General features: G+C 32.2%; 2 protein-coding genes across 7 annotated transcripts in view; both read left to right on the top strand.

The window, feature by feature from the left end:
• The window catches only part of LOC141452393 (uncharacterized), a 35727-nt gene extending 32625 nt beyond the window's left edge, over positions 1-3102 (top strand). For all 6 annotated transcript variants that reach the window (XM_074124499.1, XM_074124500.1, XM_074124498.1 and 3 more), the window contains 2 exons: positions 1187-1411; positions 2207-3102. In XM_074124499.1, the coding sequence (XP_073980600.1) occupies positions 1187-1411; positions 2207-2355 (374 nt within the window). In that variant the 3' untranslated portion in view covers positions 2356-3102. The remainder of the gene's footprint in view (positions 1-1186; positions 1412-2206) is intronic.
• Positions 2366-25622, top strand: LOC141452394 (uncharacterized). The gene is made up of 11 exons (XM_074124503.1): positions 2366-2504; positions 8170-8350; positions 9249-9369; positions 9901-10111; positions 11655-11875; positions 13677-13911; positions 15254-15423; positions 16803-17001; positions 19910-20119; positions 21869-22093; positions 23882-25622. Exons 2-11 carry the CDS (start codon positions 8343-8345, stop codon positions 24028-24030), a joined length of 1749 nt encoding a protein of 582 aa, XP_073980604.1. The 5' UTR covers positions 2366-2504; positions 8170-8342; the 3' UTR covers positions 24031-25622.
• Positions 25623-26653: the final 1031 nt, after the last annotated feature.

Raw genomic sequence — 26653 nt, 5'->3', positions numbered from 1 at the left:
AACCACATATTCCGACCGTAACATTAAAAAGAGCTAATTATAAGCAAATTATGGCAAATGAAGTTTCTTACTGACGTGCGAAGGATTTAGTTTTTGTCAATAAAATCCAGCGAATGTCCACATCTAATGGATTGCAAATGTTTTCGGTCATCGATAAAAACAAATTGACATCCACCTATCTTTTTTGAGAGAATTAATCAATAAGCGGTATCTCCTTTCCGATTCAAAATAGAGAAGATTATAGGATAGACAAAGATTAACTGTTTGATGAAATAATAATCCTCGAAATTCAATTCAATGAAAATCATTTCCAATTTAAGTTATGAACGCTATATTCTACTTATTCAGATGCAAATGGCACTTTAGTTTGGGAGCTGGGACGATCATTTGAGAATACTAATAAATTCCGAGAAAAGAATGTAAGGGATATTTCGTAATTCGATATTTATAAAGGAAGCATCAATAAATAAGAATAAATCGTGCATAAATCTTTTTCATATTTTATTCTTGTTGTAAAATCAACTGTAATCTTTCTCTTGATATTCCTGCGGTATCACCAATTTTATTTACCTTCTAATAGTCCAAAATATCCACCAACTGTGTTTTGAATTAAAACCCAACTTTTCATCTGTTATAAATTTGGGCTGTTTTTATCGTGTATCTTCGTAAAAAGTTGAACTACCTTTAAATTCGGCTGCACGTCTTTTCAATGTAGTAAATTAAAACCCAAACCCCATAAAAACCTTTACGAATTGGGATAAATTTCTTTTGACGATAATCAATGTGATATGAAGAATTTCGTGACTGCATGATAATTTATTGGCAAGAATTACCATTTCTACGACTGTTTACTGCCATCATTAATCTATTTTGTTGTGGTATAATTAATTACCAGCTTAACCAAAACAATATTCATTGACAAAGAGCCTTCGCTTTCTTTCAAGGTCGGAAACTTTTATCCTTGCCTTACCAATTTGCCAGAATTTCTCTAAAACTTTTTCACACTCATCTAGAAACACAATATTTGTTTTTAAATACGAAAAAAGAATAGAATTTACTTAAATTGGAAACACTCGAGGTGGTTTTTAGTAGTACGAATTCACTGGAATTCACACGAGTAAGTAATTATTAAGGTTATTGGCTCGTCAAAAATGTTGAAAGGTGATACCTGCGCTGCTTTGTTTAGGACCAGTGGGTGACGGACCTCCTCCACATCCATTCCATTTGCACGGCTACCATTTCTACGTTCTGGAACAAGGTATATTTAGCTCTGATCCTGCTGCTGGTCTAAAAGAGTTAAATAGGCGTCTAGATAATGGTGAAGTTAGAAATCCTACTGCGCCTATGAAAGATACAATATCATTATCTGTCGGAGGATATGCTGTTATTCGTTTTGTTGCTGATAATCCAGGTAAGTGGGAAATTTGGTGAGGTATACTTAAACATAATGATTATGGCATACTTAAGCCATGCGATCTATCTCGCAGCATTAGTTACTATAATTTTGCAAAGGTATACCAGTATACTTGTTATGGACCTAGTGGTGTTGCGCCTTACTACACCTTAAAGCTTTCATTACTTCGGAACTCATATTCATCGCTTTAGTCTTATAATTTTTAAGAAAGCGTTTACGTTCGAAACGAAATCCGAATGTTCAAGAGGTGCTTCATACGAAATAAACAATAATATTAAAACAGATATATATTAATTTTAAATGAAAATAAAAAGACAATCTTACGGTCTATCTCACGGTTAATTTTTATCTTACGTTGGAAATTACCATAGTAAAATATTCCTTATAATCTATAGGAATGTAGAGAAAATGAATCATAACAATTTCTTCCTGTTGAAGAAATTATTAAAGAAGTTGCTCATTGCTAAAGAAACATTGATTAGTTGAAATGATTCATGATTTAAATTAGGATTTTTTTAAAATCATTTTTACTGCAATAGTTATTTCAAATAAAAAATGAGTTCTGTACTTAAAATATTTGTTCATTTTAAATATTTTTGAAGCTGCGCTTCCTCCGTTTTTAGACTGAACTCTTGTGTCAACTTTTTCGTTCTTAGATAGAAATGAATAAAAACGAAACACGAGCCCGTACTGTTGACTTTTTTAATGATCTTATTGCAATTAAAACAGACTACACACACAACATCTAGATAATTTTTTTAAAAATAGTAATAATTCTAATAACTTTTCCAGGTTTTTGGTTTATGCATTGTCATTTTACGTTACATCAGGATACTGGTATGGCCCTTGTATTTCAAGTTGGAGAACTTTCCGATCTTCCGCCTGTTCCACCAGGATTTCCTAGATGTGGGAACTTTCTGCCGACTGTGGAGTGGGATTAATATAAACCAATTTTTTATTTAATAAATGCCAAAACTGTAAAAGACAGGCATATTTATTTTTACGACTTTCGATTAAAATGATGCCTTTGCATAAATTTATTAAATTGAAGATCCAAGAATCTCTGTAGCGTCTAAATTGGACTTATGAGGTCTGTAATTTTTTTATATACGAGTACTATATGTAAGTTTGAATGCTCTTATAACTATACTCTATTGGGTTTAGTATCGTCAGTGAAACATTTGTGTGTAATGTTTTACTATAAATTAGATTGTGTGAAACGTATTTTCAGGATAGTAACCAAACTGTTGCAAATCTTGGATTTGTCTTCAGAAACACCAGGAATTTCTCAGACAATCGTTCTTATGTTGCTTTGTGTAAATATCTCTGAAAGACTTCAATAAATTAATCATTCTAACTCGTTACTTTAGAGTGAATTTTGCCAGGAACATCTAACTGGTGATTCAGCAAGTGCAGTGCAAGTAAGTCGAAATCTCGGCACCAACTGATGATGTCCGAAACCGGTGAGGGATATAATAAACATGTTTTGCGACTGATAAAATCCAAGATATTATCCAGCACTGCGAACCTATCCACATTTTCATTTTTAGTATCTTGGTTGAACTTTCAATTGCAGTTCTAGCTCTCACACAGCATAGGCGTGCAATTTGGTTCAACTTTTTAATGAGAAGTAATGATTTTATTGTTGTTTGTCATTGAGGATAATAAAGATTTTTAAAATACTTTTTTTTTTGTCCGTTTATATGGATACATTAGGTTAGTCTTAACTTGAAGACATTTTTTTTTTCTTAAAATTGGGCAAATTCAAGAAATATAATACTTGTATCACACTAAGGGTACACACTACCTACCCCCATGAAATTATTTTGAATTCACGCGATATGATTATGTAAGATGTAACTATGTGTACTATTATATAAGGTGTCCCAATGTATTTGGTCATTGACTTTCTCGGGAACTGAGTTAGCTAAAAAAAAAAGAAAAAGCTTTTCGTTAGAAATCCAAATTTAACGAGCAAAAGTTATTTTTTATTTTAAAGTCGAGGTACAAGCATCAAACATTCATTTTTTGAAATGAAGAAGTGTAGTTTTGATTTCATAAATAGATTCTTCTATTTTTATAAAGTAAAATTTAGTTAATCAATATACTATAAGATACGATTACAAATATACGTTTTTTTAATATAAATCCACAAATGATTATTATAATTTTGTTTTATTAATAAGAAGAAAAAGTTCCATTTTTTAATGAACTTAATCCTCATTAAAAATATTAGAGATGTGGCTCAAACTGGCGGGCGTCCTCCATAGACTTGCCCTTATCAGCCATTTGTGTGTTACGACCAAAAAATAGATTCAATTTCAACCGAGTTACAGACATCTATTATTCTCTGCCTTAGTACAGCTATGGATGCAATTTCGGCACGATTGTCATAAACGTAAGTGTATAAAAATGGTTATAGTTGAGAGAAATAAAAAAAGAAAAAAGTTATGAAGAATTTTGCTTGGTTTTTTAGGAGATAGTCATCAGGAAATAGTCCTGGGGGTGTCAAATCTGGGAATCGATATAACACGATCATCAATTTTTGTTTTTAGATGTCTTGTTATATTCCTGACATTATGAGCAGGACAGCCATTATGCTAATACCATACCATATTCTTTGTCTACGCTCAAGAGTTTCGACTTCTAAGCGAAGAGAAAGAATATTGGCGAGGAACCGAAGATAAAATTCTACATTCATGCTTCCTTTACAAATGTATAGTCCAATAAGTTGATTACCAACCAGGCGACACCTTACATGTTCCTAAGAAAGACTAATGTCCGGTTACATATGTAACTCACGTTCCATGCCCTGAAATTTCTGCGGTTAATGATGCCGTCGTTGATAAATTTTCTTTCGTCCGTCCAAAAAAATTCCTTAACAAGTCATTCTTCAGGGCGCAAGCCTTGTAGCACCTGGGCTTCATAAGATCGTATGTTTTTAGTATTAAGATCTTCCACACAGTACATTTAGAGATGTCTAATGCGTGACTGATACTACAATGTGAATGAATTATGATGTTCTCGCACCCAGAGAAGTATATCCAGTCCATTATTAAACGAACGGACAGGGGTTGGAAGACTTAGGTGCATTAAGTCTGGCACAACAGATCTAGTTTCCCGAAAAATATGTGGCGCACGTAAAATTGTGCGGTAATCTGGTGTCTTTTGCGTTCGGGCAAAAGATTAATAATATTGAATTTATTTTAAGAAACGTTTTTTATCATAACTTGAAAAATATTGCTCACAAAAAAAAGTAAATCTTATTTTAAAAAAGCAGAGAAATCTATTTTTGAAATAAAAACTTTACCTCCGCTTTGAAAAAAAATAAAGTTAAGGTCTGTCTGTATCTCGCTTCTGGCAGCACAAAATGTATACTGTATACAGTATATATATATGTATGTACTGTATATAGTACATATGTATCTTCTGATATAGATAGAAATCTGTCTAAAGTATTTGAGGCTGTGTCGAAAAATTCCAAAAAGTTAAGGTTAATTAAAATAGAACTTAAAACATTGTTTCCTAATTAAAGAAAATCACCATGTAACTCTCGATTACCCATTGGTTAAGGAAAACAATTACGAATATATATCTTAACCATTTCCTTACTTTCATTATCTTGCTTTCTTCCTATAGGTTAGTTGTTTGTAATTTACCTTTGTTAGTTGTCAACAGTAGGCGTCTCTTATCTCAAGTTCTCTTCTAATTACGTTTGGTTATCTCATGAGCTATTTTAAAAAAGTTATCGCTATATTTAAAAGAAAGAATTTTATCGTAGGCTTTTTTTTCTTCTTCTAATTGTTTTTAATCTAGTCTGAAGGGTTAGCCTGTTGAAAAAATAAAATAAAATACTGTTCAGTTATTAATAATAATTTGACATAATTTATTAATAAAATGAAAATAAATTTATAATTCTAGGACTAATGCCCCCTTAGAATAAATACATGTACAGTTTGTATATTTACATACAAAAAATAGGCAAGTATTTACAGAAATAAAACTAAAAATGAAAGAAATAAATGCATTCAATTATTATTTCGGAGGGAGCTGAGTAGAAAGGAGGTAATTGAACAGAAGGAATTTACAAATAGAAAGGGTAAGAGCATTGCAGACAGATGATGGTAAGGAATTCCAGAGAGAGGTAGCGCGAATTAGGAAAGATTTGTCAAAGGATGAAGTAGGTGTGAGGGAATATAGAGATCAGAGGGACGAGATCTAGTATTGAGAGAATGGATCAAGGATGAATGGAATGAATCGAACTTGAAGAGTTGAAAAATATAAGACGGTTTTTGAGATTGGGTAACTTGGAAAAGGAATGAAGCAAAAAAGTACTGGCGGTAGTAGACAGGGAAAAGCCATTTTAACTCATGGTAGTAGTGCGAACTGCTAATAATGTTAATAATGTACTCATTTTGATTAAGTCAATATTAGATCAGAAATTTTCTGGTTGTTATAAAATTAAAATTATACAAAACAAACACTTTTTATTTTTGAAAACTACAAGTGAAAATAAGTTAGAGAAATCTTTTATTCAAGAGTAAAACATTTGTTCAATGTTACACTAAAACTTGGATTGTTTAATAACCGTCAGGTGAGAACTACTCGTGGAAGTTAAAGAAGAATGTGTATATTTAAGAATTCGGTTTTTATCAAAGTAACAGCCATAAATAAGGTTTTTAGTAGCGATAGAATCGACTTCAAAAATTGCTTAGAGAGCCAGTGAATCGAACATACCCTAGCCAGAACACTCCTGATAACACATGATGGGGCAACCATGGAACATGTGGAAATAAGAAGGGTGTACTATCACTAAGTTATCTCTGACTATCGGCTCCCCTGTTCTTCTTCGAACTTCTCAAGAGACCCAAGAGAGGAGGAGGATATATGTTCTTATGTTCCCGCTAGAAGTAGCGGGTATAATTGGTACCAGACCAAACCACTGCTTCTCTCCTTTCTTCTATTCTGAGCTTTCAAGACAGCTTTGATAGTTCCAAGGTTTTGGAGGGGTAAGGTTTTTGAGAATTTTAAAGTTAAACTATAGCCATTACGAAATGTTCGTCATTTTCTAAGCAACACCGGAAAGCTTCTAGTAATGCTAACTTAATTTTTTATTGAAGTAACTGTGAATACTAATGTGTTGTTTTTCCCAGGCCCCCTAAACAATTATGGTTAATGTGCCAAGAAAACCAATAACAATAAATAATAAATTTTTTCAGGTAATTTAAAAAATCAGGTAAGCACTAATTAATTAAGGCAGCCCCTTCCTTTTTATTGGTTATAAGATAGCGCCTTTCTTATTGCCTAATTTACAACATAAAAATGTGTATTTTTTATTTGGCCCTTTTAGATAGAGCCAGTTTATCGGTAAGAGCAAAATTTAACGTTTGCAACTTATTTATTACATTTCAGTTTACGAAGTGAAAAATGTTTTTCCGATTAATGTTTCATTTGCATGTATTTGCAGTTTTTTATGGTGTTGCAGGTATTTTAATTTATTTTTCTTCTTCTTCTTCTTTTATGAGATATGGAAATTTAGAGTGGTTAGAAATTATTGGAGTTTAAAAAAAATAAAATATTTGGTTGGTTGCTTAAAGAAAATGGCCCAATAGAATCCATATCCACCTCGAATAGTTTGAGATCGAGACCCCTCAAACAGCAGTACCAATTTACTGATAAATTTTCCCTATGTTTTGGTTTTAACTTTGTATTTTCATTGTACTCTCGATTGTATACAACTTCGTACAGAAGAGCACACTAAATGAAAACTCACGGTTCTGTATCTTTTGTATTTTTAAAGAGGATTAGTTAAAATTCGGTGTTTGAAGAAAATTCCATAAAAGGAAGTTTCGAAAATGGCCACGAGGATTTTCTCTAAACATTTGAATGCAATGTGTACACATAGATATATAACTTTTATTTGGGGAATGTCCTTACAACTGCCAAACCTTACTAAAAGTCAGTAAGTGTTCACTCCAAATTCTTTTCTTTTCTTTTTTTATACATGGCTAGAGTCACTAACAGTGATTTCATCCGTCATAGTATGTTTTTATTTTGTAAATTATTACGGTTTGGACTTTTATCAATCTTCAGAAATTAAATTATCAGTTTATGGCAAGAAAGTTATTAAATATTTTGTAAAATATAGGTAAACATACTGATAAATGTATTTCCAAACATAAATTGTTACAATTGCATAAAATTTAGTTTTGATAGCTTCGTACTTCATTGAACAATACATTCAGGAAGATAATATGTAGAACTAACTGCTGTAAAATACCAATCGCAATGGGCGATCTAAGTTACTAATCAGAATAGTAATAATAATTTAAGATCTTTAATTATTAAAAGGGTAATTTTAGAAAAGTTATGCTGTGCAATTAAATTAATGAATTATATGCTAATAATTTATAGAAATATTAGTGAACCAACAAAACAGTTTGACGAGATTATTTTATAACGAGGTTACATCTTCATTAACTCTTTGGTATACTGTAAAATACATTGTGGATATAATATACCTAATGCCGTCATCCCAACGCTCCGAAAATAAAACCGATCTAGAAATACTGTAGGAACTAAATTTATTAAAGGACTTGTTAATTCCAGAATGCGCACCTAAGCGAGACGCACCGCCATAATCTGGGGTGGCTGGTCATCATACTCGTAGTATAAACTTAACTTGGACTTAAGAACCTATTTTAATAATAAATTTGCTTTTAATAAAAAAAAAAAAATTTATTCTCTGATTACAGGATTGGTTAATGGAAATGTGGCGGAATTAGATTGGAGTGTGCAACCGTTGGAATCTTTGTCTAATAAGTCTCATAGTCGCAGCTCTGATTCAAATGGCAAACTTTGCCTTCGTAAGTGTGATGGTGTACCAAGACTGTGTTACTATAAGTTTAAATTACTCCATTATACGACTATGAGTCTGTAAGTATTATTAATTTTAGGTTTGCTTTTTCTAATTTCTTAATTTACAACTTTTATGAAGTGTTTTGTAGTCATAACTATTTGAATTTAGATAGTAATTTATCATTTTTTACTTTGAGAATTATGTAAAAAGAAAATGTCTTAGAACCGTTATATTTTATTTACTGGAAATTTGAAAATTGGGAGTAGTTCATTTTCGCAAAATAATAGGACTGTGTATGCATTAGTTTTCCCAATTTCGCCAAATTTGACGCCTACTTATTCATCATTGGTGTTGATATATCCACATATTTTAAGACATTTCCATTGTATCCCACAAAACTATTGAGTTTTTTTACGGAATCAGGCTACAAAAATTTGAAAGGTCCACAATTCTAAGGTTATGGTTGGGGGTTGATGACAGTTGCCTCCTCGCTTGTGCACTCTGGCTAACGCTAAACAACTGTCCCCGACGCCAAACAAATAACCCATTACAAATAATTTGTGTACTTGGAAGCCTGAGGTCGGATGGCAGAACTGCCGTGATTTAACGAAATGAGTCCTTTCGCGCAAGTACATTTTCAGCCCGTAACTATATGGCGAAGAGGGTTTTTCTGCACAGCAATTGGGAAAATACTTGTTTCAACTTGTGGAAAATACTTTTTAAAGATTTATCCATATAGAATTTAATTATGACTTTCGAATCTTTCCAATTTCTAGCTTAATTTTATTTATAAAATGCAACTAAGGGAGCATAAAAAAATGTTTTCTACTATATAAATAAAAGAATAAAAGAATTTTCAGTGTTAAAGTTGGTGAAGTTTATTTTAAAGGGACTTAAAGATGATTTTCGTCCAGAGTAAAAAATCTTTACCCCAATTATTTAGTAATTTTATTTCATTTTTTGGTTGATTCACAGAGCATGTGGTAAATGCCCTAAAGTGAAGAGCGATTGTTACCTTCCACATTGTGTGGCAGCAAACGGTGTTCCTAGAGGAATTACTACAATTAATAGGATGATACCCGGACCTAGTATTCAGGTTCAGCTTTATAATTCTAAAAGTTATAAACTGGTTGCAGATTAGTAGTTCCATTTATAATTATTAATCTGTAATCTATTTAGCATTGCATTGGATTAAAAATGTCGTTCAATTATTTTTCAATGAAAATAAATTATTATAACAGTTGTCCATTATTAATACCAAAAACTATGAGAAAGCTTTAACTCATTTTTAATTATGATGAAATGAAGCATTTTAATAATTACTTTACTTTTTCTTTGTCTGATATTAAGAAGGATATGATGCAATCTGAGATAATTTTCTACATTTAGTTTATTAGGAAATAAGTATTTTTTATTGGAAAATATTTTATGGTATTAGTTTGCGTGTTCTGAATATCTCAAAGAATAGACCGGGGGAAAGAGCCTGTGCGTATAAATAAAATTTAATAATTACAGTATGAGAAGGTCGCATTACTGCTTCCCATAAGAGATTTTGTATTTTATTTTCTTTCTGTAACTCTAAATATGTCTGAATAAATGTAGAATTTTCACTTAATGTTCCTTTCAGGTATGTCAAGGTGATAAAATCGTGGTGGATCTTAAAAATCATTTGCCGAGTGATTCCGCATCAATTCATTGGCACGGAATGCGACAAAAGGGCACTCAATATTACGATGGTATTCCGCTAATTACTCAGTGCCCAATAGGGCCAGGAGAGACCTTCAGATATCAGTTTTATGCAGAAGATGCAGGGACATTTTTTTATCATAGCCATTCAGGTAAGTCTTAAAAAGATTGTTTTAAGTTACAAGCATGCAAATTTTATGAGAAAATGTATAAACCAAACGTTAGATTTAACAAATATTCATTGATGAAATAATCTGAACTACTCATGCAGTTCGTGTTCTAAGGAGCGTGCAAAATAAAAAATGCCTCCTTATTCCTCTTTTTTATCTGTGGCGAAACGACCGTTGATGACTGTGAAAGTTTGAAGGCGTAAATGACATTTTACTGATGGAGGAGAAGCGTTACAGCAGATATGACCCAAGTAAGCAAAGGTACTAAGGCTTTGGTCATTAATCAAAGTTGAATCAATGCTCGTTGGTACATCGACGAGAATTTAGACCAGTTTGTATACCTTGTTCATGCTGTAGCCATCTTCCAACAATTAAATTTCTCTGTCTTACACAGCAAGAATTAGTCATCTTTTCCACTTAAAGATCAGGTAGAAATTTTGGCATTGCCAAATTTTTCTCTCGATTTAAAATCAATTTTAAATGGGTGGGATAAGATGGGTCGGCGCTTAACACGGTCGCCATAATCAGCTAATAAGATAGATCCATGCCTATACACTCAGCTAACTTGGGATGAGTGAACACATATTACAATACGAGGACATCGATCAAATCATTCATTGCGTTTTAGAGAATATTTTCCAAACAATGATGATTATAAACCTTTGTGAAGTAATAAGACGAGAAATAATTAATTGCATGGTCAACTTCTCGGACAGCAAACCTAACACGCTACCAGTACCAAAGAATTCAGCTTAACGCTAGTGTGGGGTGTTGGAAATTTTAAATAGCATTAGTAGCCCGGACAATCGGTTTTTTAGGGCAATGAGGCGGCAGTTTTTTTGGCCCAGCTGTGTTTCTGAGGAGCCCTCATAGGACTCGATCTTTTAAGTGGCATTGCAAAATGCCTTGACGTTAGCATTAAAGAATGTTACTCCAACGTACTGGACAATGTCAGGCGGCTATTAGGAATTTACGGATCATTGTAAATTGAAAAACACATGCATCGCGGGAGCTTGGCTAAGGATGTACATGTTCTGTCAGAAAGAAGGCAGCAAACCTCTCTCGAACGCGGTTGCATCGGTTATCTTGCCATCCATTCTGCAATCTAACCTGTATAATATATTGCAGTATTCCCGCATTTATTATTAAATATATATTTTTTTTATATACAACATTTTAAAACACTAATTCATATGATCGGCAGAGTTGCACTTGAACTTCAAACTTCAATTTCTAGAGATCATAGATTTCTTGTAAACATTTAAATTAAAAATTCGTTCCAACTGCAGCTGATAAACAAATCTAATAAAATAATATTAACCCTTTTGTTACAAAATACTTACAAATTGCTATTAAGGTCAAATTTTACATAACATTGAAAATAATTAGAAAAATTTCATGTATGAAAAAAAGAATTGATTGATCAAGGTTTATAAATGCAATAAAAAAGTGTTAAGCCTGTTTGTTAACTACATACTGCTATTTAGAGTGAACAATCTCGATAAAACGGTTCATTCTGTTACAGGATTCCAAAAACAGGATGGCCCAATGGGACCCTTAATAATTAGAGAAAACCCTAATAAGGAATTTAATTTCCATTTTGATGAAGATCTTCCAGAACATGTTATGCTGATCCAAGACTGGTTAAATTTCCTCGTCGAAGAAAGTTTTCCAGGAGATGGTGCCGATCGTTTAAAGGGTTTTAGAGCTCCTTCTTATTTAATTAATGGAAGAGGAATATTTACTGTGAGTATTATGATTTTAAAATGAAAGCTAGCTCATGTATTTCGTTTTTTTCATACATCAGGTTTAAAACCAAGGCATTATGAATGTTTTATTATGTTCGTTTAATTTGAATAACCAACTAACATATATTTGGGCCCTACGCAGCTTTCATCTTTCGTTTTCGTTGGATTTTTCTTGGAAAGAGATCCAATTACTAGTGATTTTCTAATGTTAAAGCAGTCAGCATCACAATTTAGAAAAAAAAAACTGCAACCTAATCAATAAAGTTGCATATCCTGTTTGTTTTTCTTCATATTCGAGTTTCTGTTTTTCTTCATATTCGAGATTCTAGCAATATTAATACTATAAGGCCCCTTAATAATATACGAAGTTTAAAAAATGAGCTATGTTTGAAAATATGGCGAAATAATAAAAAAAACATCATTTAAGCTCCACTTGGTTTAGATAGATTTCTGCCGATGATTAGTTTAGTATCAGTAGTACACACATTTTTTTAGTCACAATAATAACTGCGAGAGAACTTATCTTCTTCGCTTTTGAGAGTGAGTTGATTTGGAAATTATTTGGTTGCACATAAGAAAGTGGGAGGAACTAAGGAAAAATGAGAAGTATATAGACCCAAATTCTATTTGGAGAATTCTATGTGGACTTTTTTATTTAACTAGAATTCGTATTTAAGAGTATGGTCAATTAGCGAAAAAATTTCTCCGTTTTATGCCAGTATCATTTCCGATATCTAAGGTTGCAGCCATAATCCATCAGCCGGAAGTTTACTAAAGATATTCAGTTATGTGAGGTTTTCTGGAAAACTGTTTAACAATTATCTTTAAATGGTGATAACTACCCAAATTCTTGACAAATTTATTTGCATTTTCAGTTTCAGAAAATGTTATTTTAGGTGGATTTTGATTTAAACAAAACCACGACGAATATAAAATTTTTAAGGTATGTGTCATGCCTTTGGTTCCTCAGTTTTGAGACTCTGGCTGTGCAATAATCTGTTTTTAGTTTCATATGTTTCATAAAATTATGTATCTTTTCTTATGTAGTACTCTTTCAGTTAAGTGCACTTATTCCAACGCTTTTCCAATAATGTTAAAGTTGCAAAAAAATACTCACCTGTGGATGATATCAACTCTTCATTTTGCCAAGAGGTATTCTAGCCACAAATTCTTTAAATTAGGGAAAAGAGGAAAGTCACTTGGAAATCTGGTGATCTGATTGATGTATACCCTGCAGTGGTGGAACTGCATCTCATTAATACATCGCGCACAAGGACTTGAATTCTTTTTAAATGGAAATTGAACTTATTTATGTTTGCAGCAGTTAATTAATACGGGCATCTATGTTTCATTAAACTTTCTCTCATCAAAATCACTTATAAAACGTAAAATCTTCTTCTGATTTTTTTTTTATGTCAATTTTTTTGTCTCGGAAGAATTTATCGTTGGCGCTGATAATTAACGGAAGTGTCCTGCATAAAGTTATTGCCGATCGTCCAATACTGCATAGTAGAACTCGATTTTTTAATCTGCATTTGTAGTTTTAGATTGGTCATAATGTGAAACATCTTCTAGATAAGAATGATCACGTTTAAATTTATCTATCACTTCTTCAATATTATAATTAAATAAGCAGTTTATTTTAAAAAACATTCACCAACTTTGGATTCCGTTGGCGATTAACCATCCAAAACGATGAATTTTATGACGGTACTATATTCCAGTTTATCTAGTGGATGAAATTGGATGAGAAAAATTTGTAAACAGAATATTTTAATAAGATATACTTAATATTTCAGAAAAAGAAGAAGTCTTGGAATAAGTTTGCTACCTATGTCGGTAGCAAAAATCAACCTCCTGTCACAACCTTCAATGTAAAGCAAAACAAAACATACAGATTTAGAGTGATCAATGGAGGAAGTATTGCATGCCATGTGTCAGTTTTCATACAAAGTCACCGACTTACGCTTGTCGGTGGAGAAGGTGATAGAGATATTGAGCCTACTACCGTGGACACCATTAATGTTAACAGTGGTTAGAAACCTCAATATCTAAATACTCTGCATTTTCTAATTTACTTAAATCTCGCTTGTTTCGTACAAAAATCACTATAAATATTATCATTTATTTAAAAGCCTACAGTAATGTTATTTCAGGTGTTTGCTACGATGAACCACCTTTTTTTTTGCTAAACCAAAATTAGCATGACTGAGTAGAATATAGTATATACCTAGGTTTTTTCCGTGCTCGCAGGAAATCACCTGAAACAATCGATTAACAGAAAGGAAGTAAGCAGCATTGGCGGGGCACTGGACAAATAAAAACACTAAAAGTAAAAAGAAATTGTAACAAAATTTTTATACTAGTAAATACAGTTTTAATGTGCTGCCAATATTAATAACAAAATTAAATCTAAGCAAATCAAACCATTACTTTAGTAACAGAGCTGTACATTCAAAAAAAATGGCACTAGATATGAAATTTTCTTTAAAAAACGTTTCAAAAAGAAGTAGTTGTGTTTGGTTTTAATCCCTTTGATAATGTGATTATTATTATTATAAATTAAAGTCTATTATTATAAGACAGTGGACTTACATGTAAATCTCAAGCTGATTCCAAGAGGTTGTGTCATTCCAATGGAGTTATTTTAGCATTACTCTTACAACATACATTCAATACCACATTGTCTCAATTAAACAAGTAGTTATAATCATTTGAATAAAAACATTTTTTGGAGGAGTGCTAATTTTGGGAGACATAGTGCTTCATCCAATCTATGTTGGTAATGTTTCCCTCTTTTTAATTTTTAGATATAATATTGGTTAGACCAACAAAAAAATATATTTTTAATATTATCTTTTGAAATTTGCAGTGTATATTTACCACGTTCGTCCGTCAAATAAAATACAATCCAAAACTCTTTATTTTCTTAGTTCATATTGGAGGATGTAATTATTACAAACGCTTAATAATTTTCCTGAACGGGCTCTTTCATTTAAACTTCTTCCATATATTATTCTTGTAATGACTTTTTCCTAACTTAAACATTTATAAAAAACCATGGGAAACAGAAATTGAAGACGTGCTAGTATTAGAAGTAAAAGAAAGGATAGAGTAAATACTGTAAAACACAGAACAGATTTCTACTCTTCAAATCCACAATTTTTCTAAAATTTCTAATGAAAATGTAGAAAACTCGTAACTGAACAAAATATTGAAAAATTATTTTTAAGATGCCACGAATCGCAAATTTTGACAGTATATTCTTTTTCGGTTAATTAATCTGTTGCACTATTTGAAATATGTTATATTTTAAATTATAGATTGTAATAAGTCCTAAAATCTGATATAGAATAATTCATGTATGTGTAATTAGGTGAAAAATACGACGTGCTTTTAAATGCAAGTCAAGCAGTTGGATCTTACTGGATAGCTGTTGAAGGTTCAGGAAATTGCAAGGATTCGAAACAATTAGCAATATTAAGATATGCAGGAGCTCCTTCAATACCTGCAGCAGACGGCAACATAACTGCACCAGGACCTGTGGTGAGTTGCTTGTTTATTGATTTGTAATGAGTCAGTAACTTTCGTATTTATCAAACATTTTTGCAACTTAAAGAACTGTTTGCAATGTGCCCTCCATTTACGAATTTTATTCGTTCGCAGTTCATTATATGATTTTTTTTTACGTATAGAAAATCGATCTGTTTCCAATGACTTCTTTTTTACTTTTGAAGATCACAAAAAAAAATTATTTTTTGATGATTGATTCTTGTTTGTTTACCACTTTTTAAAATGATGAATGAAATCAATGAAGATTGTTTTGGTTCTAGAAACTGCAGCTTGGTTTTAATGTCAGTTTTTTTATTTTAAGGCTTCCATTTTTGTTGATGCTCTAAAGAAATTTTCTCTTTCTTTTGTTTGTCCTGTTTCTTTGTTTACTTCTGTTTAACCAAGTATAACAGTGGCCAGCACAGCGTTGTGTTCATTTACTATCTCTTAACTCTTGTCAGTTTTCAAATGCATTAACTTGGAAACTTCAAGGAAACTAAGTGTGGTACAGTTTAGTTCTCGTTCTTCACAAGTTTTTGCAAAACTGTTTTTTGTACAAAGTCGGGCTATAGCTTTTTTCACAAGTACTTGTTGCAGTAAGTGGTCGAGTATTGGGCCGGACCGTGCAACAAGAAGATGCAATCTTTCTTCAGTATCCTAAGTTTTGCGAAGATAATTTAAACGGTCAGAAATTCAGTGTCTGTGTGCTTATAAAATCTGTTAAAATAAAAGATTTAAATTAAATTCTTGTGAAGAGTCAGAATTTAGCATTCTAGGCCTCTCTTTATTTGGCATTCAACCAAAATTCGCGTAATTTGCCCCTTCTCTTAATGCGGAGACATCACCTTTAGAATAAATATATCAACGCTCCTCGGGAGAAGCTGCATTTGCAACAAGAAGAGACAATCTTTCTTACATTTCATTGTTTTCATTTCAAATCTTTTCATTCTCCTAAGTTTTGCAAAAACATTTTAAAAGGTTATAATAGCGTTCTACGAAACAATTGTGATATTTGATGAAATGTGGATTTATCGGCGAAATCATGAAATAGATTTTTAATGTTTGGATCAAAGACACAACGATTCTCGCTTGGTACAAGAGGAAAACGTCTGAGCTTTCAAAAAATATTTCAATAAAAGAAGATTTAAATTAAATTCTTACAAAGAGTGAAAGATTCGGTCCCGACATTCGATCGATCGTAATAGTTTTTTTAAAATCAAAATTAATAGTTTTTTAATTCATCCAGTTTACTTATTTCACTTTGAATTATGATCTCAGCCCTCACCAAGGTATGCAATGCTGTTTGAAATCTATAGATATAGCTATTATTGTTCAAAAAAATGTTTGCGAATTCAATATGTATTTTATTCCAGAGCCTCAATCCTGAATTTTCATACTGCAATGGCTCAGCACCGAATCAGCTTTGTGTATTTCAATTAAGAACGGTTCAGCCACCTACGAAAGAGCTGTCAATGCCTCAAGGTGATTTGAGGATACCATTAATAATCGATGAGTATAACTATGACGTCCAAGAATTATTTGTACCTGGCAAATTCAAGACTTATTTTTATGGTATTTATTCCTAAATTAATTAAAATAAATAATTAAAACATTTTTAATTAATTTTAACAAATTAATTAAAAATGTTTCAATTTTTACTTTCTTTTAACTCACGTAACATGAAGTGTGTAGAAGTCACGTTTTCGGAAACACTAGTTTTGTTCCCAGCTAGGGCTTACAATACCGAAGTAAAATCTGAATGCCGGTATTTGATATTTGAAATATCGGGATACCGGTATTAAAACCGGTATTATTAATAAAAAATTTACTAGTTATATTTTTACTTACATCAGATATTATATTGACTTGTTAACAAATAATTGCTGAAATCTAATAAATATTGTTCTGAAATGAGTAGATATTATTAATTTTATTACATAGAGAGTAGGAATAGATAGATAAAAAAATCGTGCAAATAAAAAAAGTACATATTAAATTTTATGTTTTATTTTTTTACATATAATAGGCTCGCATGGCATTATGTAATTAAAGAAGCGAAAAATATAATTAATTGAAAGTATTTATGAAACAATATTAATAACTTGCGTTTTGTTTATTAAAGTATGCTCTTAAAAAACATAAACAATCAATCGTTTCATCATCAAGCGAGGACCGAATTTTCGTACAAATATAACCAGCCGCTGAAAAAGCTCTTTCTGATTCTACACTTGTCGGCACTATTGTCATTAAGAAATCATACACATTTTGTAAATACGTTCCTTTGGTTCCTGTTTTTTCAAAAAAAGTAATTTCATCTTTTATTTTTTGTTCCAGACTTGGAATTTTTTTAAACGCAGGCACGGGTGAAGTATTTAGTGTTTCGTCTATTGCTGCCTGTAGTTTTCTCTTTAATGCGTTTACGTTTACCTTGTCAGATTCTAATATTGTTTCGTTACTAATTTGAAAAGATATTGGAAGGGATGTTTCTTGCACAACTTCCATATCTTCTGTATCTTCTAGATTTTCATGTGTGAGCCGTTTTGTTAAGCTTACAATTTTTTTAATGATTGTAAATTTGGATATGCGTTTAAATACTTCTACAACATCTTGTGAGCCTTTTTTCAGATACTGAAGTATTTGTGATAATTCAGTTCGTCACAGTGAAATTCGAGATTTTAATGCTTCCAATAATTCTAATGCAATTGTAGATTTTTGCTGGGAAAGAGTATTTAACATAAATGTCAAAGAAGCGTCAGCCGTCAAAAGATTTGCATCTTTTCGGCATAATGCATCTACTGTTAATTTTACAGGAGTAAGAGCAGCAATAATTGAAGATAATAAATTAAATTCTTTATCTGAAAAATGATAAATTGTGTATAAATTCAATTTTTATCAACCAATGTAATACAAAAATACCGGTATTTTTACAAAAATACCGGTTTTTAATTATGGACAAAAATCGTCCGGGATTCCGGCCTATTCCCAGCTGATTCCAAAAATGCAGGTTTTAAAAATGTTCTGTGTGTGAGTGCATATGTATGAAAACACTATCTCGAAAAAAAAACGTTCTAACGTTACATATCATTTGGATAGGCACGGTACCCGACAGAACGTTAGCGATCAAAATTCCTCAACAATTTATATCTATTTACCATTTTTCTGATTAGTTTTTTCACTCAATTGCGACTTTATCGAAAACAGCATGAACGAGTTTCTTTAAGAATGGTAAACTCTTGATATAATGTATCCTAATAATATATATAGATTATTAGGTAGGATCCTATCGTATATTACTAGGTTCCTTGAGTTTTTACAAGTAAAAAGAAAAAATTGTCCTGCCACCGTTTACGCTGTATTTAGTTCTTTATCAGAGCAACACAATAAAAAGAGAGATATACATAAAAACTTGAATGATATATATCTATAATTAAAACGTTTTTCCTAAGAAATTCGTTTTAAGGTTTCAGATTGTCAGGAAGGGTTTCCAGCAGGGGAGGGCTTCAGTACATTACTATAAATACGTTGTTGATGTGTTTTTGAAAATTCTAAGTAGGCAAGTCTGTTTCATAGCATATTTTTAAAGATCTATCTGCTAAAGTTTTTAATGTCTGGACTGTTTCAATGAAGTTGCCTTCGAAATATTAGATTGTAATACATATTTATTATAATACTAGTAATATTACTAGTATTTTTTTAAGATTCTTGAACTTTGGTCAGTAGAAAGAAACGATTGTATGTCAGTGTTTCGGACTTTATTTAGTTCTTCATCAGAGCTAAAAAAACTTTAGGGAAAAATTCTGGTTCTTCAGAAAGTAGAATTTAGATTATCATTCACGTTTTTATGTATATCTCTCTTTTTATTGTGTAGCCCTGATAAAGAACTAAATACAGCTGTGAACGTTGGCGGATGTGTTGTTCAACGAGTTTAACTGAATATAAGAATCTAAGAAACGTAAATGTGTTAAGGCCTAAAGAGACGTTTCGGCCCTGCAGATCTCCTCCTGCTCCAGTGAACATATACTTGGTCTTGGCAACATTGATTGTGAGGCCCATACTTAGTGCTGCACTCTGTAGGGCCACAAATACACTTATTAAGGACGACGAAGATCGCGCTATGATATCAAGGTCGTCCGCATCGCCTAGCAATTGAACTGACTTTGAAAATATTGTCCCTGTCGTCTGGATGCGCGAGTCCCCTATGACTTTTTCAGGGGGTGAATTAGATAGTAGGCATGCCAGTGCAGCTCCTTGTCTTTTTCTTGACCTTTCTTGGCTCTAAAGTCAGTTTAATACTCAGCTTACACACGCACTGTTCACTTGACTTCTTACATAGTCATTTTGATTAGTCGTCTACCATCTAATATACAATATTATTAAATATTTGTTTATAGCATAAGTGTGTAAAATCAAAAGAAAAGCTGTCGCTGATTCTTAATTTTGGAATTAAAAGAATTATCTAATAAAGGATTTTTTTTTTTAGCTCCTACTCTAAAGGTTCCATTTAGAGCGATGGTCAACAATATATCGTATGCGTCACCCTCTTCTCCACTTATTAGCCAGTATAACGATATCCCTGAGGACGACTTCTGCCAGCCACAATGTACGCGAGCTCCCACATGTATTTGTACATACATTGTGAAGGTTCCTCTCAACTTTGTGGTGGATGTTGTACTAGCTGAACTAGCACCAGGTATTACTTATTTATTTACTTTTCTTACCTATCATAAAAAGTATTATACTTACGTAATTTTCATCCGGTTCAAGTTTTAAACCATCTGAGAATTCGAAAACGTGATTTTTACAAACTGGACTTTGTAGTGTGTATCTGTGGGGTCAGCATAAATAAAAAACGGAAATAAGCAGAAATGATATTTTTAATTTACTGCCCATCCCTTAACTATTAAGGTTCTGTTCAAATTCATCCTAACAAAAGTGTTAGTTCACTAAATCGAATTGTTAGATTTTGGGAATTTTCTCGTAAACGATTTCTTTAAAATAAACGTTTTTCTAACAAAGATCACCTTTAAAATTTAAACGCCTATTGCACACATCTGCATCCATAACTTTTATTTGAAACTTTTTCTCAGAAAAATCGGAAGGGAGTTTTGGGGAAGTTGTGGGGTAAAGCTTTACCCTATCTGTCATTTAAATGTGACAAGCCGATTAGGTAAAAAATAGTGTACCACTATAATAGTGTAACCAATAGGTTCTTATCTTTCATTACATCCCTCGCAGCTCGCATGTTTATTGTATCCCTCCGACGGATAAAATGTAAGATATAATCCAGCACTGTGGACCTATCCACATTTTTAGCACTAATAAAAATTCAGTATGTAAATGATATTCCATATTTTAGGAGATCGGCTGAAAGGAAGTATAATTTTACTATTTTTTGTACAGAATAATGTACTTAATGTTGATATTAAAAAAAGTTTATGCCATTTGTTGTAAATCTTAACCAATTTCAGAAATAAATTTGCAATAATTTGGTTTGCCGTGGTAATTTCAGTTAAATAAAAAACTGTACATGTTTGCAAAAACTTTTGTGCTTTCAATGAAGCTGATACTTCTTTTTATACTGTTCAGATAAAATAAGATTTGGATAGAGATGGGAATAAAATAAATTTAATAATTTCTTGACTTTTATTTTCCTTTTCCAAGGCAAGGGGACAGTTTTATTGCAGTAATAACCAAAATTCAAAAAAGTTTAACAATTATTATATTCTTCAAGAGACAAAACGAAATCTTCACATAGCATACAGAAGAAATCTTCAGTAGTTTTTTACGTTATAATTATTAGTTTTCCGTTTATTGTGCTTGTCTGGTGGAGCTTTAAACTAGCGTAAGGGGCATTTTGACCGTCAGTTTCCTGACATCGTGGAGCGGGAGATAGATATAAATAAGGACGCCATACTTTTTCAGATAATGATGGAAAACCCTAATAAGGATAGAGTCGGCGATACAACTTTCATCTGTGTTTACATTTTGGGCTTTTTATTTAGAGTACTTTTGAAAAATGTACAACTATATTTAAATTCAGCTGCCATTAAATAAAGATACAGATTCTTAAAAAGCTTTACCATCTTAGGATGAATATTTCTTGAGGATAAACCATATGTTGTGAAGAATTTCATTATTGCATGATAGTTCATTTATGTAGTATAGCATTTCTACGTGAAGCTCACTACCGTCTAAAAGACAGTAAAGAGTCATAAAAAAAAAAGTGATCCGACAAATCATAAACTATTTTTTCTGCAGAATATATATATAAATACAATATTGGTTTTTTAATAGGAAAGAAGATTATAATTTACTTAAATTGGAAATACTTACGGTTGTTTTGAAGTACGAATTCACTGGTATGCATGAAGTCATTAATTTTAAAGATTTTTAGCTCATCAAAATTGTTGTAAGGTGAAACCTGCTCTACTTTGTTTAGGACCAGTGGGTGACGGACCTCCTCCACATCCATTCCATTTGCACGGCTACCATTTCTACGTTCTGGAACAAGGTATATTTAGCTCTGATCCTGCTGCTGGTCTAAAAGAACTAAATAGGCGTCTAGATAATGGTGAAGTGAGGAATCCTACTGCACCGATGAAGGATACAATTACATTATCTCTCGGAGGATATGCTGTTATTCGTTTTGTTGCTGATAATCCAGGTAAGTGGGAAGTTTTGTGAGGTATATTTAAACATAATGATTATGTCTAAAGTCATGCGATCTCACAGCAACAATTACCATGATTTTGCAAAAGTATACTTGTTATGGACCTAGTGGTGTTGCGCTTTATTGCTCTTTAAGGAATTACTATGGAACTCGTATATTTATGTGTGTGTGTATTTGTGGGTGTATGTGTGTGGGTATGTATATATGTATACATTCAGCATAAGACTACCGTCACTGGACATCATTTGCAACAAAAAAAATGACTCGATTCGGCTCCTTTCCTTTTAAATAAGCAAATTTATATTTCAAAACAAAAATATCAAGTATTTAAGAAATAGCAAGTTTCTAATTTTTTCTTAAAACTTTGACTTTATTTTTCTCAAAAATATTTTATTTTATTTTATAATTTATAATGTAAACTTTATATTTTTGATTATAGTTCTTAAATTAATTAATTATTAAATTACACGTTTGTAAAAAATGGTTCTGGATTTGATGTTTCTTTTCAATTATATTCTTATGGTAGGTGAATTCCTTTCATAATGCCGACGCTGTTTTGACGCCACTATTCGTGATATACCTTTCAAAAGGTGTTTGTATGTAGATGTATTTCATGAGTAGTGCACGTTTTAAACTTATACAATATTTTTGAGAAAAATGAATCAAAAATCAGTTTTTGGTAAAAATTAGAAAATTGCTATTTCTTATGTTTGGGCCACAAAGTGAAATACTTGATATTTTTGTTTTAAAATATAAATTTGCTTATTTAAAAGGAAATTTAATCTTCTTTCTAGTATTTATTACTGGCACTCCAATGGATGTATGTATGTTTATATTTTCATTTAATAAATAAAAATCTTTCTTTCTAATGTGCTTGTTGAAATTGCTGTAGCATGTGAAATATAGGCAACTGTTTGCTAAAAAGTTGTAATACCTTGAAAAAACATAGAATTAAAAATACCAATAAAACGGAGCGGAACCGAGCCATAGTTTATATGGATTTTTTTTTGTTGCAAATGATGCCCAGAATCGCCTCCCGAAGTAACGGTAGTCTTTTGCTGAACACCCTGTATATATTGTATATATTAAAAGTAATTTTTAAGTAAGCATTTACATTCGAATCGAAGACTGAATGTTCACGAGGTGACCTGAGAATCGGTATTGGTTCAGCCTCAACATTCAGATTAACATATTTTTGTTTAGCAACTGTTTTTGAATAAATGTTAATCCTCTCAAAATAATAGAAAATAGTTATTATAATAATAATGTGGAGTATGTTAGCTCAGTAGTTATTGCATTAATTTCTACATGGGGATTCGGTATCGAGTGTAGCTACCTTCCCCTAAGTTTTCTCTTCTTACGATGTCACTGGGAAATGAAAAGCATTGCCTGTAAGGAAAGGGCCCTTTAGAGCCTTAGATGGATTCTTGGAGAATACGGCAAACATGAAATTGTATTCACTGTATCTTAAGGTTTAAGGTTAGACAGAGCATACCATGAGAATGATGGAAAACCATTCGCCAAGGAGATGCTAGAGTGTAAACCCTTCAGAGCGCAGTAAGTGGGAAGATAGAGATGTAGGTGGGTCGGAGAAATAAAAAATGACGCGTGGTCAGACAACTTGAGAAGAGCTTACGAGTTATTACAAGTGGAGGAACATCTTTCTAGAGATTACGAGTCCGTACTTTCACTTATGATTTTATAGTAATTATAACAGTCTGCCCACCCGACATTTATGTGTAATTTTTTTAAAGTGTATTAATTATTCAATAATTTTTTCAGGTTTCTGGTACATGCATTGTCATTTTACGTTTCATTTGGAAACTGGTATGGCCCTTGTATTTCAAGTTGGAGAACTTTCCGATCTTCCGCCTGTTCCACCAGGATTTCCTAGATGTGGGAATTTTCTGCCGTCTGTGGAGTGGAATTAATGCAAACCGCTGTTACATTTTAAAAAATACTGAAACTGTATGTAAGAGGCAGACATATCTGCTTTTAAGACTTTTGTTAGAAAAGATGCCTTTGCAAATAACACATAAATTAATTAAATTGAAGCTCCAGGAATCGTAGCGTCTAAATTAAACCTTTGAGGTTAGATAGATATAAGTTTGAGCATTAATGCTCTTGTTCCTATACGCTAAATAGTTCTATATTGGGTATGGTAACGTCAAACATTTGTGTGTAACTTTTTTACTATAAATTACATTTTCTTAAACTTATCTTCATGGTAGGAAGTAAACTATTGAAAATGCTTGGATTTGTGTTCAGAAACACCAGGAATTTATGTGACAGTCCTTCTTATGTTGCTTTGTAAAAGTATCTTTGTAAGGCCTCAATGATTGATTTATTCAAATTAGTTAATTAATTTAATTTGGAGTGAATTTTTCTAGTACATGGGGCTTCTATTAAGGTTGTTCAGAACAAGTACTTTCGGTGGTCGGTTAGCCGCATACGAATTCCTTAAGGTAAAATTACCAATTATGATCGAAGTTATTATTCTCTCTTTTTCCTCTGCAATCATCCTCTCGTACCCGTGGGGTTTTTCCGTCTGCTGTAGTTGAGTACGCCGCTGACTCTGTGCAAATAAGTTAGTGCTCCTCAATTCCATACCGCTTCATAACGAGTCGACGTCTGGCCCTGCTCTGCATTAAAACTGTCCGGTAGGACAGTTGTATAAGGGTTGATCGACAAAAAGTGCACGAAAAAGCGTAACGTTGAAAAACACCCAACTTTGACAATTCAGATATAGTACGCGTCCGCTGGACCAACGCTTCAAGTACAGCTTTTCGTACTTCCGCAACGCTTCATCATCGGCTGCTTCCAGCCCTACGTCACTCGAGTCTGCCTGCTGGTGTACATCTTACTGCATCTCAGCCTGCTAAGAGACACTTCCGCTGATATCTAGCACTTCGCTTCATCCGCATCTAGTGCATTGATTGTACTATTACTTCTTCCTCATCCGCATCTAGTGCACTTGGTGCACTATTACCCTTCCCTGTTCCGCTTACCTCACTTCCAATTCTAATACGCCTCTTTGGGCTTGAACCCCAATATTCCTACACATTACACACACACATCTTTACACACTTGTTTACCTAAGCTCTTTAATAGTTCCTATTCCCTTCTACCGCTTAATTAGAGATCCTTCACCGCCTGGCGGATATTGTGTGCGCTCGCTTCCGGTGCGTTAAAGGTAAGTGTTTTCTTGACCATTTTCATTACTAAATATTTTCTTTGTATTTATTTATCCCCCCCCCCCCGAGCACGTATCGATTTAAATTACGATTACGTCATCTTCCCCTCTCCGCATTTGGGTGTAAGCCTCACGCGCTACAGCCATTTTTAACTATTTTTTTATGCTTTCTTTTTTCGTATTTTTTTCATTATTTTTAATTCCTTAATATTTAAGAGATTAAAAGAAAAAATAAATATAATATTATTATTCAACTATTTTTTTATTATTTAAAAATAATTTATAAACTTTTTTACAATAAGTTTAATAAAATCTTTACAGAGTTTGTGAAAACTTCAATGGACTGTGATTCATGAGACTTATACAGGACCTCCCTTCACTCACATTTAACCATGTTGGTGACTTTCAAGACTTAAATAGGACCTTCTTTCACTCACATTTATCTTGTTAGTGACTCATAAGACTTATATAGCCTTACATTCGCTCACATTTAACCAATTAAGTTAAATAATAGTGAATGAAATGAGTCGTCAATACGACTGATCCCAAATCAAATCTGTAGGTATATTTTCTTAGGTAATGGATTTACGTCTTTACCACCTGGTCTTCTATTGATGAACAGTTTTGCAGACAGTACTATAGTATCAGCAATGTATCTGAAAATCTAAAATGTTTAATTAAATTACAGTGCATTTTGAATTTTACCTTGAATTAAGAAACTAACTAACATCTATAACAATTAATAAACCTTTTCATTCAATAAATGAAAAAAAAGATCAAAAAATACACTTATTAGTTATTAATAAAATTAATTTGATTGAAAATACAATTAAATTAATTCAGGTTTTTAAAATAGATCGACCTAGCATACGCAATCTAGCACTGGTCTTAATAATTATTATCAAATACAGAAGCGTTCAAGTGTAATTAGGAGAAAAATTAAAGGTATTACTCATTTCGCTTTTATTATTAGATTTGACTAACATATTCATCCATATTTTATTTAACAATAATTACTTCGCAGTGAGAATGCCATATTTTAAATTTCGTTCCCCCTCCCCGCATAAAATACATTTCTAACAGTTCTAAAATTTTACTCGCACAGAATTAAAAAAAAAAATCCTTTTAACAAGCACTAGATTTCAATTATTTTAATTGATAATTTTTACAAATGTATGACAATTCGTTAATATTTTGGATAACACCACGTAACCTCCCTTACTCAGTCTGCTCAGTTAAAAGTGTAGTGCCGCCCGGGAAGAGCAGGGAAGTTGTAATCCTTACCCTAATCTGGTTATTCTACCTCTGAGGTGGTTGAAAGGCCGAAACTGATAAGGGGTATAATAAAAATACGTCCTACT

This window comes from Rhodnius prolixus, unplaced genomic scaffold (assembly GCF_049639745.1).
Source record: "Rhodnius prolixus isolate KJV_2025 unplaced genomic scaffold, Rpr scaffold_3, whole genome shotgun sequence".
NCBI classification, from domain to species: domain Eukaryota; kingdom Metazoa; phylum Arthropoda; class Insecta; order Hemiptera; family Reduviidae; genus Rhodnius; species Rhodnius prolixus.
Note: the sequence above shows the minus strand (reverse complement) of the source record. Positions and strands in the feature narration are given on the sequence as shown.